The following is an 18,227-nucleotide window of genomic DNA, read 5'->3' as shown; positions in this document are numbered from 1 at the left end:
AAAGAAAAATGAACGAAAAAAAGGAAATAATGGAAATATCGAAATAGAGAAATATGAAAAAATAATTTATCAAAAATCTTAAGATTAAATATCCCGAAAATAAGGACGCTCACCCTGATCACAAATCACAAATTATATCGCAAACATTATTATGAATTATTAAAAAACCGGTTCTCGATATTTTGACCAATCAATATCAGACACAGTGAGTCACTTTATTTTTTAGCTAGTATTATTGAAGCTTACAAATAAAAAATTTTACATTGAAATGTTAATCAATCGTTTGTTTTTCTTTCACTCTTTTTGGGTTTAATTCTGATATTTAAATTCTCGAAGTAGGGGAACTCACTATGATAGGATAATTTTTATTCACAGTTTATTTATATTAGTTTGTGTTGTTTGAGGAGGACTCAAAAGTGAGCCGAAACATATAAGCGCATTCTAATGAATAAAGAAGTTTCACACTTCAGATATATTATTTGCTCGACGTCTTCTGCGCTTGACTCCTACTGCCTGTATCCTTTCTAGTTCTTTAATATCGTTATATTATTTCCAAATTTATAACAATAATGATTATTTATTTCTTTTTTACAAAAGAGTATTTATTTGTTATTATTTTATTTATCTATCATATTATACGAAAGAGGTAAATTTAATATTTTGTGCAATCTTAGCTCACACAACACAGGAGCGTCCCGTTTGAAGAATGCCCATTTAGTGTTCATTTCATGTCCTGATTATGTCCATGAGGAAAAGACGCCCAAAGGACAATCTTTAGGTATCCATTATCCAGATTTGGAACGAACTATATATACAATAGGCATTCTTTGGATGGACGTCCACATCACAGTTACGGCACGACATCGACCCAAGCGAGATTAGATTTTTACTCAATGTCATGACAATAATTTTAATGTAAATTGTTTAATTTTTATTATATTTATTAAATTACATTATTTTGTTATTATATTTAAATAATTATGCGCGCTTTATAATATAAATAGACAGTAAGTAACACATTCATCAATTGAAGAAATCATGTAGCACGTAACGTAGAAAACTTGTAATCCAGAGGTCCTAGACTCAATCTCACTAAGGTAAGTATGTCTTTAAATTAATTTAAATAAATTATAAAAAATCATTCTAGTATCAGGCTGTTCCTCGCCCTGATTAAGTGAACTGCAATGTTGATGAAACGTTGGCATTCTAAGAATGAATTTAGACATGGAGATAATCCGCAAAACGCATAATTTCTGTATAAAAATTCATTCTCATTTAAGATTGAGTCACTCATAGTGACTCACATAGTGATGCTAAATCTAATATTTAAATATTTATTTTTTATTTTTAACTCGCGGAGACAATTTCATCGCGAAAAGCAAGAGCTGTGACAGCTTTTTGATGACCTTGATATTCTCGTTCTACTGTTCCTGTAGATGCATTCCACAATCTTGCAACTCCATCTGAAGAAGCTGTAATATATAAAATAAAGTAAAAGTATACTAGATATTTATAAAACTTTGATTACAAATTTTTGAACAAATTATGAATCGGAATATTTATTACAAATTACATAAGTATACATATATTTACGTGCAAATTCTTATTATTAAGGAAAGAGAATGTTTAAAAAGAAGAGATACTCACCAGTAAATACATATTGAGAATCTGCACTGAATGCTGCATCCCAAACCCAACGCTTTTCCTCATGTTGAAGTACTTGTACTTCGGAAAAATCTGTTGTTCTCCATACTCGCGCAGTTTCATCAGCCGATGTTGTTACCAACGATCTTAATAAATTAATTCGAATATAAAGCTATATTCAATAAAGGGTATAAAAAATTGTTGAAGATAGCATGTTATTATTTCTTTGTTAACATTTTATAATAAACATTTTCGTGGAGGGCTCGATTACACCTATGAATAGACTTATAATGTAAAAAAATGATATAACATTGTGCATAATGGCGATAGCAATATATTGAAAACAATCTATCAAATTTGATATAAATGTATTTTCTTGCGTATAATATTGCTCATATAGTGAAACAGCCAATTTGACTAGAAATTTACTCTGCTACTGCATATTCATGGGAATGGTACACCTTACTTTTTATATCACGGCGGTAAGCCGTGTTATTCGGTGATCTTTAAAAGTTAATATCTCATTAATTATTGCGAAAATTAATTATTGCAAAATGATAGGCAACTTTTTGACTCAGTTTAATTCGCTCACGAAAAGTAATCCCGTTATTCCAGGACACCCTGTACTCTTATATAACATGTACATAAATAAATCCTTAAAAATAATTTAAAAAATTTCTATCATAAAAATAAGGAAATACTCACGTAGAATCAGGACTAAATTTGCAGCGAAGGGCATAACGTTTATGAGCTAAAAGTTTATGACGAGGATTAAGTTTTGTAGGTTCCTCTCCTATGCCTCCTGAAAGCGTCCAAATATAGCAGTGTCCTTTATTATTTACTGCCGCCATATAAGTGCCATCTTGATCTATTGTAATATCCTGAATCGAAGATTCAGCTTCAGGAATCTATAATAAAAAATATGTAAATAATAAATTATATACATGGTATCCGGTTTTTTGACAAAGCGCTTGTGTGCAAGTAGCGCGGACTAAATTGAGTCAAAAGTCTCCTATATACAGTTTGTGCTATTTTCGTAATAATTTACGAGATTAATTACTAAAGATTGCCAAACAAGTATGTATCATCCACTCGGCTTATCGGTCGTGATTGCTAAATACATGTGGAATTATTTACTACAAATGGCAATAGTTACGCACGAGCGTAAAAGAAACAACTCCCCGTGTTGAGTAGTCATATTTATACTAGCTGCTATGTGCTTATACTTGACATTGGCAATAGTTGGAACAGATATGTGCTTGGCAATTTCGAGATATAGAACTTTCGATTTAGTTTAATCCACTCTACCTGCATGAGCACTTTGTTAAAACTTGCCGGACACGTTGTACATTATTTATATAAATGTTTTAATATAGATATATAATAGAAAGTAATATCCTTGTAATTCCTCGCAAATTTAGTTTCTAAACATATATATGTAAAATTTTCAACTAAGTAAGAAGTGCTACTAAAAGTTAGATGTTGGAATAATAATCCTATATATGTAATTTATTTAAAATACATTTTATTTCAGCTGATTGTACGCCGATTGCTTACGCAGAACTTCTTTCTATACATATTAGTTATAACAAATATTATCACATGTGGTATTTCGGTTGAATTGGATGGACGTCTGCATTGCAGGGAGTCCTCAGCGTAAGTAATCGGTGCGCAATTAGAAGTGCGCAATTTGAAGTCAAATCTTCCCTTGGGGTGATCACGTGAAGTAAAATATATTTAAAATAAATTTCATGTTGAGTTATTACTATAATATCTAACTTTAATCGTAATGGTGCTTCTTAGTTGATTTATTCATATAGGAAGTTTTCCAACAAGCAGACACTGTGTAACACAGTAATCACTTCATCTTTGTTTAACATTGGCAGAAAACAAGGATAAGATAAATGATTCACTGTATTGGAAAGCTCCCATAATCTCGTTTCTGACTTATTGTAAAATTTTCAGATATAAAAAAATAACATACTAATTGTTCATTATGATCAGAACGAAGATCCCATAAATGTATGACTCCACTTTGATCGCCAACAATTAGTTCTGCTTGATTGGGGTGTAAACATACACAATTTACAGGTGCAGAAACTTGAAATATTCTTTGGCATTGAAAGCTGCTAGATCTATCATTAAATTTATATTATTGAAAATAGAATAAAAAATATAAACCATTCTTGTGTGTGTGTGTGTATGTTTCTGTATAAAATTTACCTCAAATCCCATACTCTTGCAGAACAATCTTCTCCTCCTGTATACATCCACTTTCCTTCCTCCTATTTGTAAGAAATATTTCCTTTTGAAAAGTGAAAATGAGGAACAACTTTCAGTGGTCTTGACCTTGATAAGTTATTATCAAGGTCATGACCCTGAACAATATTCAAGAAGTTCTAGCCATCGGTCAGACATCTTGAATAACATTAATGCCAGCAATACCAAACCTTTGTCAACCCATATCTCAAAAAATATTTAATCAAAAGAAGTTTCATTCGTGTGTTTTAAAAAGATCTTAATGTTAAATATACAAAAACACATTAAATAAAAAGCGAGTTTTTATTAAAAATGTTGGACTTAATTTTGAGAGCTTTTCCATACTTGCGTTCAAAGTCAAATGCAGAGTTTCATCATTTGATGCATTTATTCAAACCTTTCAATTTTTGTATGAAATATTTGTGCGTGCGCGCGCGCTCGTGTATACGAGAGAAAGAGCTGTTGCACACATCGATAATTGACTAATTTAGAGCCGGTTGTTCTGTCCTCGTATTAAATAAACTATATTATAATTTATTTAATGGATAGACAAAAGAGTAAAAGAGTAAGAACATAAAAAAATAAGAAAATTGGAGTGAGCTGAAGTTTATTTAAAAATGGAACAATCCAGAGAACATGCATGTCTGAAAGAATATCCAAAAAACGTCTTGAACTAGATGTCTTTAAGACGTTTTTCAAACATTTTCAAAAGATATCAGAAAATTCAAGTTTTAAAACATGTGTAACAATTTACATTATTGACTACAAATTTTATTTATATATTTCTAATACATTTCTATAACATATTTATATAATAAATATATACAATATATTATTTTTTATTTATATAATATCAAGTGTATGACATGGTCAATTTGAATAAGATATATTATATGTAACCTATAAAAATATTGGATGACATTTAATCTGGCATTCTAATATCTTGTATTATGTTGTAGTTCTACAACTATACTATTATACAAAGCTATCTGTAAACATGTTGACATAAGGAAGAATGCAAAGCAGCAGATGAAATTAAGTGGTAAATTAGTATATGAATGATACTGGTATATAAATCATACTTAATACAAATTTTTAATAACGATCTATCTGTCACAATTATAGCAACAATTTATTAGAGACATAAGCAATTATAGGCTTGCATGATTTTTGTGAGACATGCTTGATTATCTGGGACTCTGTATAAAAGTAAGTACATTTGTAAAATATGAAAAATTATTCTATATATAAAAAAATATATAATATAATCAGAAAACCTGAAAACCTAAACTGGTAATATTTTTTGATACTCCTTCATAGTTGATAACTGGATTAGGATTATTTGAAGCTAGATCATACATTCGTATATGCTGATATCCAGCAGCAGCTACAACATATTTGTCTGGTGTGATATCCAATGCGTTAACTTGCTGTAAATCTTGTTAAAGATACTAACAAATTCGCATTGAAAAAGCTTTAAAAAATTTCTTATTAATAACTAAAATATGTAAAATTTTAAAAAATTTCTCTATTATAAGCGCAATATAAAATTATAATTGCTATTTTATTTTATTCTACAATAAATGTAAGACTTGTTTTAATAATATATTTACTGAATATAATTTAATAGAACAAAAACTGTACAATATATGCAAAATATTTTTTCGTTTACACATGTAGTAAAGGATACAGAATCCGTATGTTGACAAGTACGTTGACAGACGCCTGTGTGCGGTTGCCATATTTTGATAGTATGATCATAACCTCCCGTAACAAAAATCACTTGTTCATTGCTAATTGCACAATCAGCAGTCATTCTCAATTTACTTCAATTTATTTATATCACAAATTTAAAAAAATTAAAACTGGTAATATAATTATTCAGATTAGCTACACCAAACAAAATATCAATAAAATTATACTTATATATCTTCATCACAGACATAGTCAAGAAAGAGGTTCGTGGTCCCTCTAAAAATTTTCGTCCACTAGCGACACCAACATCAATTTTACAGAATGATGCAAACTACGTATCACATTATCGACACTGCTGATAAAGTCGTAGCGGCGAAAAATTGATGGTGCCTCATTATTTAAATAAAAAATTGATGTTAAGCGTAAGTCCGGCTATGTACATCCACAAATTGCAATATAAAGAAAATATATATACAATATATTTTACATATATATTTATAATCACGTAATTTTTCTTTCGCTACAACTTGAGTATATTAATTAATATTGACATTGATTATATATGGCTTTTTGCAGTATTATTGAAATAAAGTATTCTTAATAATATATAATTGATTTTTATTTTAGCAAAATATTACAGGCATCCATTCTTATATTTATATATACATATAAAATATTATATGTATTGTATATTATCTTTATATTGCAATTTATGAAAATAAATCGCTGAAATAACTAAAATCTAAATTAATAGATTCCGTTTTATTTTAAGAATGTTTTAAAGAATGTCTTAAAATACTAATACGACTCTCTAATTATGGCTTATGACATCTTAAGCTAGTCTCAAATATAAAAATCAAATACTATAAATACCGGATTTTATCTACGTGCCACAAAAGTGATACGTAATTTCCGAAAATGGTTATTGGTTTACGCATTATGCGTTATACTCGTATAGATAAAAAAAATTATCCAATCAAAGTCTTGCATTTCTTTTCCTTCTATACAATAAAAGACTCAGATTGATTTTATTTTGCTTTATGCATTATACGAAAATCTGTGCTCTGGCTTATAGTTTCTTTTTGTTGATACGCACGCGTATATACAGTAAATAAACAAAAAAACATTATCATTTGAAATTTGTAATTACATTCAGAATCTGATTTCATTGTTACTATGTATAATGATTTAGACATAATATGAGAAACTGTCTCCTATAAAACTCATTCTGTAAGAAATATTTGGTATACTTTTCATCTTTCATTTTATTTCTTCATCCATTTAAGATAATCCATACAGAATTCATAATTACAAGATAGTCTTTAAAATATATTCTGTATTTTTATGGATTTCTATAGCATTCTTAACAACATAATACTCATAAATTTAACTTTCTTCCTGCTCTCTCATTCAATCATATATATGTAAAATGAAAATATTATGCGAATAAATTATGATACATTTTCATTTTTCATAAATGTTATTAGAGTAGGACTTCTATACACAAGATATGGAAACGCTTACTATACGGTAGTAAGTAACACGTCAAGTATTTCCACATACTATGTACAGCAGCTGTAAGACTAGACATTCAAGGAAAAATTAAAATGAGAAAAATTATTAAGAATATGAAGGTTTAACTGCAGATAATCTAAGCTTATATTAGCGCAAAAAAGGTCTAACAATTTTATAATTGCTTGTATTTTTGAATAATTGAAACATTATATCATTTTCAACCTACTGAGGGCACACACGACAAGTATGAGTGTAGCATTGTATGGAGTTTACAACAGAGAATCACTGAATCTCACAGATTAGGTAACGTGTCCACTTCACCCATTTCTGTAACTGTTTCATCGTCCATTGTGTAGCTTAACATACACTTCAAAGATACAGGCTCCTGAAAGAAATAATCAATTTTCCACATAAAAAGAAATATTAATTATAAACTTATAAAATCAATATCTTCTTTGCACTGCTTTCTCATTACTTCACATTTACTATATATATGCATAAAGTGAAAATGTTTTTGTATATTATTTTAGTTATAACTTATACAAAAACATTTTCACTTTATGCATATACGATATGCACGCATGCACATATATGAATATACGCACGTGCGCAAAGTAATTTTAAATATCTCACGTTTTACAAATATTTTATAAATGTATACAAGTGTGTATATAATGTCTTTGTTCTAACGCACCATCTGCTAATGACAGATTCTTGAAGTCATTTAAACGAAAATTCTAATATCAAAATATTAAGGCTACGATAGTTTTCAAATGGTATGTGTTTAAAGATTTTCAATCAGGTCCAATATTCCCGCGCTTAAATCCATTACACAGTGAAGGACCCTGGACATTGATGTTAAATATTATGTATTTTGCGTACTGCACACGTTTTCTACGCGTGTTGCACGTGTATCATTTTACAAAAGTGTAGAATTTGCTATAAAATTATGCACCAAGATTAATGTTTTGTACTCTCTTGCCTAGGGGTGTACGACTTTCCATGCAAAGTGAATTCCACCCCTTCCCTTTTTAGGAGCATCTAACTTTCCACGCGAAGCGAATTCCATCCCACCTCTTTCCTTTTAAGAGCTGTCTACCTCACCTCCTCCCCTACCTAGAAGTGTCTGACTTTCTATGTAAAGGAATGTCCCTACACTCTCTACTTGCGGCACGACAACTATGCTCATACGTATGGTACTATACGATTACAATCTGCGTAATATGGAAATACAAAATGATACTTGCATCGATTTAATCCATTAGTTGATTTCAATAAGAAAGGTAAACATAGCTTATCTTCAGTACGTACCGTATAAAAGCTCATAGTCTATATGATATATAGAATATCAGAAAATTATATAATATTTATGATACTTTTTCTGTTAATAACTTTTTAAAGAATTAAGAGTGACAGCTAAAATTTGTTCAAGATTATTCAAAGTCATGACCTTGACAACATATGTCAAGGTCATTTGAGAATAATCTCTTATTTATTAGCTGCATATTTACCAAAGTTACCGTTATGTTATACATATTAATAATATAGTATTAATAATATTAACTAATTTTTGAATGTTTTTCATTTCAAATAATTGAACTATTAATTTAGTGTTAAAAAGAATAATTATTATATAATTATATTACCTTGAGAGGATTTGCAATCAGCATAATCTGTGTGATTGCGGATGGAGGGAGGAATGGATTATGCGGTGGCAGCTTTGTTCCAGAAGGTGCCTGCAGTCTACATTTGCATTTCTATGTATAATTATACAAAATCAAAGTTAAAAATATTTATTTAATTAAATGATTTAAAATTTCTCTAAAAATATTCATAATCCTTAAATATTAAGATTTTTGAAACTTTGGGATTCTACCATCTTCTGTTAAATCTTTTTTATGTATTGAACTTAAATTCAAAATTCTTTAAGATTTTATAGAATCTCGTATTTTTATATCCATCGATTTTATATCCGTCGATTTTTATTACCATTAACAGTTATAAGCAATTTGATAACAATAGTTGCTCTTTTATAACCAATCGTACAATGGATTATTGAAAATCATAGAAAACAGTTTCTACCTAAAATCTTGAGTTGCCAATAATCTGTGGTGGTATTTCAAAGAAAACCATTGTCATAAAAAAAAGATTTATTCGGTACGATTTTGGTACGAGATAGACTGTATATTTCATTTACTTAACGATAAATATTTCAAAAAATGTATTATACTTTTATCTTGGAGTCTTTGATTCCTCTTAAAAAATTATTTTATTAGAACACAAAAATCTTTCAATGTTCTTTAATCCTATTCTATGTTGTTTTTTAAATTTGAAAAATTAAACTCGCTGCGTCTCTCTAGTGGCAGTGCCACAGACTGCTCGACAACGCACCATTTTCATTCAATTGACAGAAATAAACTATATATTTTATGGTTTTTCCAACAGATTATGGCAACTTTTATAGCAATAAGTATGCTAGAGCATTTCCGCACGTTTATGCAAACAACCCTTGTTCGCAAAAAGCCTTTAGATTGCTTTAAACGAAATTACTATTTTGGTAACAACATGATAACAACTGAAGGGAAACTTGTGCTAAGCACTTATTTCCTTTCTTATTATGCAAGTATATTAAGAAAGTGTTAAGTTATATCGAAAATTCATGTACTTTATATGAGAAATTTAGAAAATTTTAAATCTTCACAATACTTACCTTAGGCACAACCGCTTGAAATAAATAATTACTAAGTGGCTTTGTGTTTTTACTCATTGTAGTAATTACTATTACAGATACATCTGATCTAGGGCTATCCTGAGCAAAATGAAGCACCACACTTATGCCATTTCTTTCCTCAATTACTGTTATAGGTGGATTTGTCCCTGTAAAGTAATTAGCATTATTTTTTTTAATTATATGCACATGCACACGCGCACACATGCACGCGTGCATGTATACACGGTGACCTAAAACAAAACACAGAAATATGTTGAAAATTAAACTCGGTAGGCAAAAATGTTTTAGATAAAAGTTATATCTCGATGGGATATAAATAATGATAAAACCAATTTTCAAAAATCTATTTTTTTAAAGCCATATGGAGATTTTCTTAAATAGAATAATAATTATTTTACATAATATTCCTCTAAATTATTCTGCATATAAAAGTATTAAGGTAAGGATATAAAAAATCAATACTTTCAGAGTTGTATGTTTTTTTATACTATATTCTGACACATATTGACATAAAAAATTAAATATTTTGGTAAACTATTAATTTTTTAATTATCATATCCAATACTTATGTATAATCAGATACATCAATTAATGTAAAGAAAAAACAGTTGCCTTAAAAAGAATGTATTGCATATTGCAGAATATATACATAATTTTTTAAATAAACAATTATGTGTTTTATTCAATTATTCATCTCATTATTCTTGGCATAAAAGCACAATTACCAAAAAATGAACAGTTTAAATGTTTAATTCTTTAAGTCAATATTTATGCCAAATATAATATAAAATAACTTATTATAATATAAGAAACTATAGTTTTTTTTATAATTCTATTTTCATACTTTTTATTATATGCAGAATATAATTAGAGGAATTATATTATGTAAAAAAAATCATATTATTAAATTAAAAAAAGTGAAAGTGACTTTTGTACGATCTTGAAAAATCGATTTTTAGAAAATTAATTTTACATTATTTAGCCTCCTTGAAATCATGTAACACTTTTATCTGAAACATTTTTGCCTACCGGGTTTAATTCTTGAAGTATTCCGGTATTTTATAGGTGGATCATTCTCCAAGAAATATAGAATAAAAAAAATTAAAAACATAAACAAAATAAAACAATATCATAATAGATAAATTTATCTAATAACCTGGTTTAATGTCTTCAAGGCAGACAGTGATATCAGTCAATGGTTTGATTTCAGGCTCAATATTTGCTATCCTTGATATACCATTCTGCAATTGCGTTATTTCCTGCGATTGTATTTTTACATCCATTATTTCTGAATTACTATTTTTCTTGCACAAACCAACATTAATTTTTGATGAATTTGAAGATGCAAAAATGTCTAAATTACTATTTCTTTCACATTTCCTCGTATTCGGTTGCTCTGTTGCAATATGTTGCGACATATTATTAGAATTATAGGACGAATTTTGTTTTCTACTGGAATCATAGATGTTTTGAATTTTTGTCACGTTATTATTTGTTTTGCTGCAAAAAATCAAATATTTTTTTTTAATTGTATGTTTTGAAAATATTTTGAGTATACAATTGAATTTAAAGTGGGATAAATAAAAAGTGTTAAATCACATATCAGTAAAATTTATTTTAATAATGATTTATTTTAATAAAAAAATGTTTTAAACAAAAATTTTTTAATTTTGAAAGATACATAATAATTATGAGATTGACTTTGTTAAGATTAATGCACTTCGTAAATTTTTTTATTATATATTCTTCTAGATAATATTAAAATATTTTTTAATCGATATAATTAAACTTTTTTTCATAAAGAACCTCTCAAGTTATTAGCCACAGAAATTATGATATCGTGTTGATAATATTCAAAATATATCTGAAACCTACGGATTCTCTTTCACCAAGACTATATGATGTCTGTGAAGTTAACATTTCTATATTTTCGATTTTTTTATATTAAAAATACAAAATATTTTATTATTTTTAAAAGAACAGTAGAACAATAGAAAGTGCTACCGGAACAATTATTATTTTTTGAAAATTAATAGAATGTCGTGCTGACTTCACAGACATCATATAGTCTTGGTAGAAGAGAATCCGTAGGTTTCAGACGTAGTATTTTGAATATTATCAATACGACTGTATGATCTGCTAAAATTATGTAAACTTATAGCGTTTTCTCTTGGGATACACTGGGTGCAGCCCTCGCACCGCACCAGTTGCGTGTAAGCGCGACACTCAGCTACACTACATCAGAGTGGTGCACATCATGGTGTACACTACATCATTATTGTGCTAAAACCCTGTTCCCGCTTGATTTCCACTTTCAAATGGAAACACGATAAACTGTCTGAGTGTTGCACTAGTAGGCGATTGTGCAGCCAAGAGAAAATGCTATTAATATTCCTCTCAGATCAATTATCAGTGTCATAAAATCCCCGACCTCTCATGTTTTCTCGACAGATAAATTCTGACTAAAAGTAATTAAAAATTATTCTCGGCACTGCAAAATCGAATTTGATATATCTTATTTATAATCAGTATATAAGCTTTATGAAGGTTTTTTATGTCCGTTTAGAGATTAAGACTATTTTTTTGTTTTTTTTTTTATTTTCAGCACTTCCGAAATTTAAGATTTAAGATTCAATCTTCATCCAATATTCATAAATATGCTTACCCTTGTGACAAGCGTGTAGTTGACACTGTACCCGATAAACTTTGTTTAAGTAAAGTTTCGCCCAATTCGTTCAATTCTTCCAATGCTTTTGCTTTACTGTCTATTTTTTCTTCGTCAGTGTTGGTAATTTCGCCTACGGATTATCGTCATTTAGAAGAATAGTACAATATAATGAATAAATATAAATATTTAAAAAAATGCAAAAAATATTAAGTACTTTATCACTTTGTAAGTCTTTAATTATTTGCATTAAATTTTTTCAATTACAATTTATGCTCACTTTTCTTATTCATGGGCGAGATACTAATTGGTTGCATTATAGCGTTTGGCATTAAAAAATTTGTTTCAGACTTTATTGGTTTTTCTAGTACATTAAAGATATCTCCGAGCACATCCATATCTGAGCGATGATCCGTCGACGATGTGCTCTGCATCATACTTAAACTGTTCTTACAGGAAATCATCTCAGTGGGAGACGATAGATCCAGAAGGGATGGTTCATTGTAAGTTGGCTTAGAAGCCTCTGTCGTGGATTTGGGGAATTGCCCAAGAACGATAATAGACGTATACTTCTCAAAAACTTGATTCAACTCATCACTCGCAGCTAGTACATTACCTGATGTCACAGAATGCACAGAAAATTAATTAAAAATATTAATGATTTGTTGATTATATAAATTAGGGTAACAAAAAAGATTGATGCAGATAAATAAGTAATAGGTATTGATGTCCAATAATCCAATTTTAAGGCGTCTCCAAACGATATGGCCAATGTATGCCAACATTATCAAATATCATACACATACATGACATACATAATTATCTATATCGAATGTAGTCAATATTTAGCGAATGTGTGCGAAGTTGATGTATACATTGGCCATATCGTCTGGAGGTATCTTTATGATATGTCATTTTTATAAAATAATTCGATATCTAAATTGAAGTACTTCACATATTTTTGACTCGTTATATTATATAAAATGTACAGATTTTCAGTTCTGAAATATGTATAATTGCGGCTTTGATTTTTTAAACTAAATTATATTATAAACGTAAACAAAATTTTCTAGACTAGTTATTAAAAAATGAATAAATCGTTTAGATATGACAATATATGACAAGCTACCAAGCATTTCGACATTGCCCTGAGTTTCGCTGGCGAGTCTCAACAAAATAGGTTTCAATCGCTCGCATGCTTGATACAACTCTTTCATTAATTCAAGATCCTCTGTACTAGTTTCATTCTGATTATACGAATCTAGCATTTCTGACAGTAGCATTACATTATTTTGCACAGATTCTAATTCCATGCCTCTTCGCGAGTTTAACTGCAGTCGTTCCTCATCCTACAAAAAGAGATATCTGTAATGAAAATCTTTAAAAATATGAATGTAAATTCAAAAATTAAAGCATATCAAAATAAGAAACAGAAAAAAATACAATTGACGACGCTTCTTATTTTCGAATTCACGATTCATAGTCGATATAACTGTGATCGCATTTCTTTATTCGCGATAGATATTGCAATATTTGCGAATACAACTTATCGTACATGTATGCAATTATATCATTATTCTTGATTTAATCTAAAATCCAACGGATCATTCTTTCAACAAGGAAATCTTTTCGTTAATTACAATGAATTGTAAATTCCACAATTAAAGTATAGATAGTAACGCAACGCTAAATAATTTTATATAAAATAAAAAAATATTTGAAAATTATAGTTCAGTTATTGACTCCTAGATAGTGATCATGTAACTTTTTCTCTAAAGTTAGTTAGATTTTATGCTCACATTATTCCATTTATTTATAAAATGTAGAGTAATAGTTTTCACTACAAAATTTAATTTATCTTTTAGTAATATAAAAACCATAAATTTAACAAAAATAAATTGAAGGACATTCACATATGTGCAAACAATATTGACGAAATGTATTGATGTTTTTATTACTACTATAAATTATGTATTATTTATAAAATAAATTTTCCAAATCAATTAACAACTAAAATTAATTAAAATTATATATTAAGTAATATAATTATATATTATATATTAATTATATACACACATTTTCATATACATTATACATTTAATTTTATTTTAAATAATATTTTTAATATAAAAATAATATTTTTCTCTTTGATTTTTGTTTAATTTTTTTTAAACACATCTCATTTACTATCATATATTTAATCATTCCATATTCACGGATTATCGTATCGGATACGTAAGATCTGCGAGTAAAGAGCGTCGATTGTATTTGAATTTCAATTTCTTTAAAGATTTTATATCAAATATCTCTCTAAAATGTAGATACCTCTTTCACCATAAATTTAATCAGTCGGTTTGCAGATTGTAAATCAGAAGGATCCTTACTATGAAGTAATCTACGCAAATGCTTTGACATCTCTTCATTTTCGAATATATTATTTTTTATCTTAGATGATTTTTTACTTTCTTCATTGTTTGCCATTATAAATGCAGCATCTTCCTGTAATTTGTTCTTATCCCGTATATTGCAAATCTTTAATAATTAACTAATTAATAATACAATCTGAATAATATTTAGAATACTATTTAAACAAATATAATTAAAAAAATAATATTTAAATATATAGAGTTAAATATATAGTAATAAAATTAAGATGAAATCCTACACAATAATAACAATAATTATAATAAAAATATAGTTAAAAACATTTTGACAATTAATTTTATACATAAAATGAAATTAAATATAATTTATAGTTCAAACAGAGAGAAATTCAAGAGGATCCTTTTTTCTGTAATCGTAAAATGGTCCGCGCACTACTGCCCTCTGAAGAAGTGAATGTAAACTATACAACAATATCCATTTTTTTGCGGTGCTCCTGATAGAAATAAATCGCAGAAATTATTAAAATCTTAATTATTTAATTTGGTAAATTTTAGTTATTTTAGCGATTTTAGCAATTTATTCACTTCTCATGAGCAGATAGGGCGAACTAAATTAAGTTTTAAAAATTAATATCTCGTCAACTATTACAAAAATTGCAAAATAGTAGCACTTTTCAACTCATGGTCAGTTTCGTTCGTTCTATTTATTTACGATATCTTGATATGATATGATTATCAAAGACATTTAAATATTTCGGAAATAATTTGAATTTTACTGTAAATAAATATCTTGAAATACTCTTGCAACTAAAAATTCAGAGGATTTTAATCGATTTAAATCCAGGTAATGTGTAAGTGAAATGTTTGTATATTTGATCTTCTGCTTACTATGTAATTATTTCTGCTGATGTAAATAAAAAAATGTTTACTTTTTATTTACAATTCGAAAAATAAAGGGTTTTTGGATCTATACATACAACTGTTTTTATCAATTAGAATAATTTCTATAACTCTGTATATAAGGTGGTAAACTGAGTTCCAGATTGTTTTTGATGATTCTTATATTGATCTATGTAATACTGCGAAATAAACGACTAATTGAATACTTTGCTATGTTTTTAATATTGCCATGTTAGAAAAACAGGAAAATATCTATAAACATAATTGTCAGACTATATATAAATGTTAATATAAACATTTGACAAAGCTAACCTCGATGACTCCTTGCTTCTTCAACATTTCATAAGCCTCCTTAATTTTTGATTCGCGAGGATATTCTTTGATCCATGCATAAAGAAGTTGCAGAACTTTTTGCCGTACACTCGCTGTAGTGCGATTACCTAAATATTTTGGCGAAACCAATTTTATCATCTCATTAAGAAAACGAAATTTACCAACTTCCGCATGAAATAATGGACCACATCTCTTCATACAAGTATCTAATAACTGGAAAAATAAAAATCTACATATACAAGTCGTGTAAAAATTTTATAAATTTTAAATTCTCAAAATCTTGTTAAGATCTTATTGTTGAGATCTTATTAAGATCAAAGTATTTGTTATCTTTGTTATTTTATTTATATTGTTTTAAAAGAACCTCGGGGTTCTTTATTAAGGGTTTTGGGTCACGAGCGAACATATTTGACTTCTATGTATTGTATTTGTAGAGAAAGAAATTGACAAAAATAATAACATACCCAAGTGAGAATTTTTACAAATATTCAGTGTTGATCCAATGTCGAAGCAGTAGCGTAGTAAAGGAAGAGAGGGCGGAGAGAGCGGGGCCCACCGCAGATACCCTTGCTAAGACCCTCGTTGATTCAATAGTATATACATATACTTCCTTGAATGCGTTTCACTTAATGTTCACATGCTTGCGTGCATTATCTCATCCTTGTTTAATATTTGATAACAAAAAGGATGAAATGATATTCGCAACGTTAAATGGAACGCCTCTCGTTATAAGCAGAAAGGGGCAAAAGATGTCGAGCAAAACACAAAAGAAGAGCAACTAAATTAGTGAAATTGTTACCTTTTAAAGCAAACTTTCTTTTGTTACAATAGGTATAAGTTTCTGTCTCAGGCATTGTCTTCCCTTACTACGCCACTGTGTTGGAAGCTGAAAGAATGATCGCAAAAAAGATGAATTTTTCACCCGTTTTTCGGCCCTCGATTTTGGAATCGAATTTTATGCCAAATGATAGCTCATGATGAGACATTAATTATAAAAAAAAATTTTACCTTGAATATACGATTGGTTTTAAACAGGTTGTTAAAACAAGAAAATTAATGGAATGCTATGCAAGCTCAAGCGAAGCAAGCATTTAATCCCAGAATAATCCTTCGCAAATAAAGCTGGCTGCTGTCTTGGTTTTTCCCCACATTCACTATTGCAACCTTTACAGACATGATCGCTGAACTTGAGCCCAAACGCAATAGAACTATAAATTCATGTATTAGATTCATTTACAGTGTGAGAAGAGATGAATACATAATTATGTCTTACTATAAACGTGTTTGTTAGTTAAAAGTCAATGTTAGGAAGCAATGCTTTGTCTGTTGTCTTTTGTACAATACACTACGGACGGGACTACCTAGATCTCTATTTTCAAATTTTTCACTTTGTTCTCAATACATCGAGTAGAATGCCTCTAGATCTGTTGGTTCTGTTACAGTATTGTACTGAGTTTTTAAGATTTTTGAAATTTTATTACCGTTTTGTATGGATCTCCCTTTTATGTACGTTACTTATACTCTGTTGCAATATTTAAACAGCGACTCTATGCGCATTTACTCAAACAAACAACAGCTGTCTTTTTATCTAAAGTAAGAGTGTTGTTTACTGCTGCTTGCATAATAATTTGAGGTATGTCGTAAAAATCCATGTGTAATAATGTGCACACAAATACTCTACTTGCCTTGTATGTGGACTTTAATTAATTATTATTAGTTTATAAAATAAAAAATGTTTAAAAATAAAATTATTATTATTGTACATTAAATATTATGTTTTATTGTTAAAACAAAAAAAAAAAAGAAAATTCTTTGTCTTAATAATAAAAGAAAGTTCTCTTTGTCTTAAATAAAATATAATTAATACACAATAATAATTTCCTTTTCGAAAAATTTTGTGTTCGAAGAAAAATCGAAATAATTTCGAACATGATTTAACATCGATGTCTTAACAAAAACTGTATAATTTGCTTGTTTAGGAGTCTAATGATGAATATATTCATCTTCTATTAAGAAATGTTTATAAAGCATAAATATCAAAATAAGCTTTAAGTAATATTTCGATTCGATGGAATTTCGTTGACTTTAATGTCGATTTGAC

At 28.5% G+C, this 18,227-nt stretch overlaps 2 protein-coding genes and 1 long non-coding RNA gene across 5 annotated transcripts; 1 reads left to right on the top strand and 2 right to left on the bottom strand.

Annotated features, from left to right (window-relative positions):
* Positions 1-987: 987 nt before the first annotated feature.
* LOC108753449 (target of rapamycin complex subunit lst8) lies at positions 988-5,988 on the bottom strand. 2 transcript variants are annotated; one of them, XM_018495012.1, is made up of 7 exons: positions 5,594-5,988; positions 5,181-5,333; positions 3,868-3,929; positions 3,629-3,779; positions 2,350-2,552; positions 1,648-1,790; positions 988-1,472 (listed from the first exon to the last, which is right to left on the bottom strand). In XM_018495012.1, exons 1-7 carry the CDS (start codon positions 5,717-5,719, stop codon positions 1,348-1,350), a joined length of 963 nt encoding a protein of 320 aa, XP_018350514.1. In that variant the 5' UTR covers positions 5,720-5,988; the 3' UTR covers positions 988-1,347. The 2 variants fall into 2 exon arrangements, with proteins under 2 accessions (XP_018350514.1, XP_018350515.1); XM_018495013.1 differs by lacking the exon at positions 5,181-5,333 and having other exon boundaries at positions 5,578-5,745.
* On the top strand, positions 4,495-5,101 carry LOC108753450. Its single transcript, XR_001939622.1, has 3 exons — positions 4,495-4,645; positions 4,863-4,945; positions 5,029-5,101. It is a non-coding gene; the product is annotated as an uncharacterized LOC108753450 (long non-coding RNA).
* A 971-nt stretch (positions 5,989-6,959) lies between the features above and the next one.
* Positions 6,960-17,338, bottom strand: LOC108753438 (ADP-ribosylation factor-binding protein GGA1). Of its 2 annotated transcripts, XM_018494997.1 has the most exons (10): positions 17,135-17,338; positions 16,106-16,339; positions 14,835-15,008; positions 13,639-13,858; positions 12,790-13,125; positions 12,510-12,642; positions 11,001-11,344; positions 9,824-9,990; positions 8,760-8,870; positions 6,960-7,498 (listed from the first exon to the last, which is right to left on the bottom strand). In XM_018494997.1, the coding sequence occupies exons 2-10, from the start codon at positions 16,322-16,324 to the stop codon at positions 7,406-7,408; spliced, it is 1,797 nt and encodes a 598-aa protein (XP_018350499.1). In that variant the 5' UTR covers positions 16,325-16,339; positions 17,135-17,338; the 3' UTR covers positions 6,960-7,405. The 2 variants fall into 2 exon arrangements, with proteins under 2 accessions (XP_018350499.1, XP_018350498.1); XM_018494996.1 differs by lacking the exon at positions 17,135-17,338 and having other exon boundaries at positions 16,106-16,379.
* Between the last annotated feature and the right edge of the window lie 889 nt (positions 17,339-18,227).

This window comes from Trachymyrmex septentrionalis, unplaced genomic scaffold, assembly GCF_001594115.1.
Source record: "Trachymyrmex septentrionalis isolate Tsep2-gDNA-1 unplaced genomic scaffold, Tsep1.0 scaffold7, whole genome shotgun sequence".
Taxonomy (NCBI): domain Eukaryota; kingdom Metazoa; phylum Arthropoda; class Insecta; order Hymenoptera; family Formicidae; genus Trachymyrmex; species Trachymyrmex septentrionalis.
Note: the sequence above shows the minus strand (reverse complement) of the source record. Positions and strands in the feature narration are given on the sequence as shown.

Coding starts and splice junctions, on each gene's coding strand:
- LOC108753449 (XM_018495012.1), bottom strand. CDS start 5,719: ATGACTGCTGATTGTGCAATTAGCAATGAACAAGTGATTTTTGTTACG. Junction 3,780..3,867: donor GCAAGAGTATGGGATTTGAG/GTAAATTTTATA, acceptor ATTTAATGATAG/ATCTAGCAGCTTTCAATGCC. Junction 1,791..2,349: donor AAATTTAGTCCTGATTCTAC/GTGAGTATTTCC, acceptor TAATTTATTAAG/ATCGTTGGTAACAACATCGG.
- LOC108753438 (XM_018494997.1), bottom strand. CDS start 16,324: ATGAAGAGATGTGGTCCATTATTTCATGCGGAAGTTGGTAAATTTCGT. Junction 13,126..13,638: donor GGGCAATGTCGAAATGCTTG/GTAGCTTGTCAT, acceptor CTGTGACATCAG/GTAATGTACTAGCTGCGAGT. Junction 12,643..12,789: donor CTCGCCCATGAATAAGAAAA/GTGAGCATAAAT, acceptor GATAATCCGTAG/GCGAAATTACCAACACTGAC.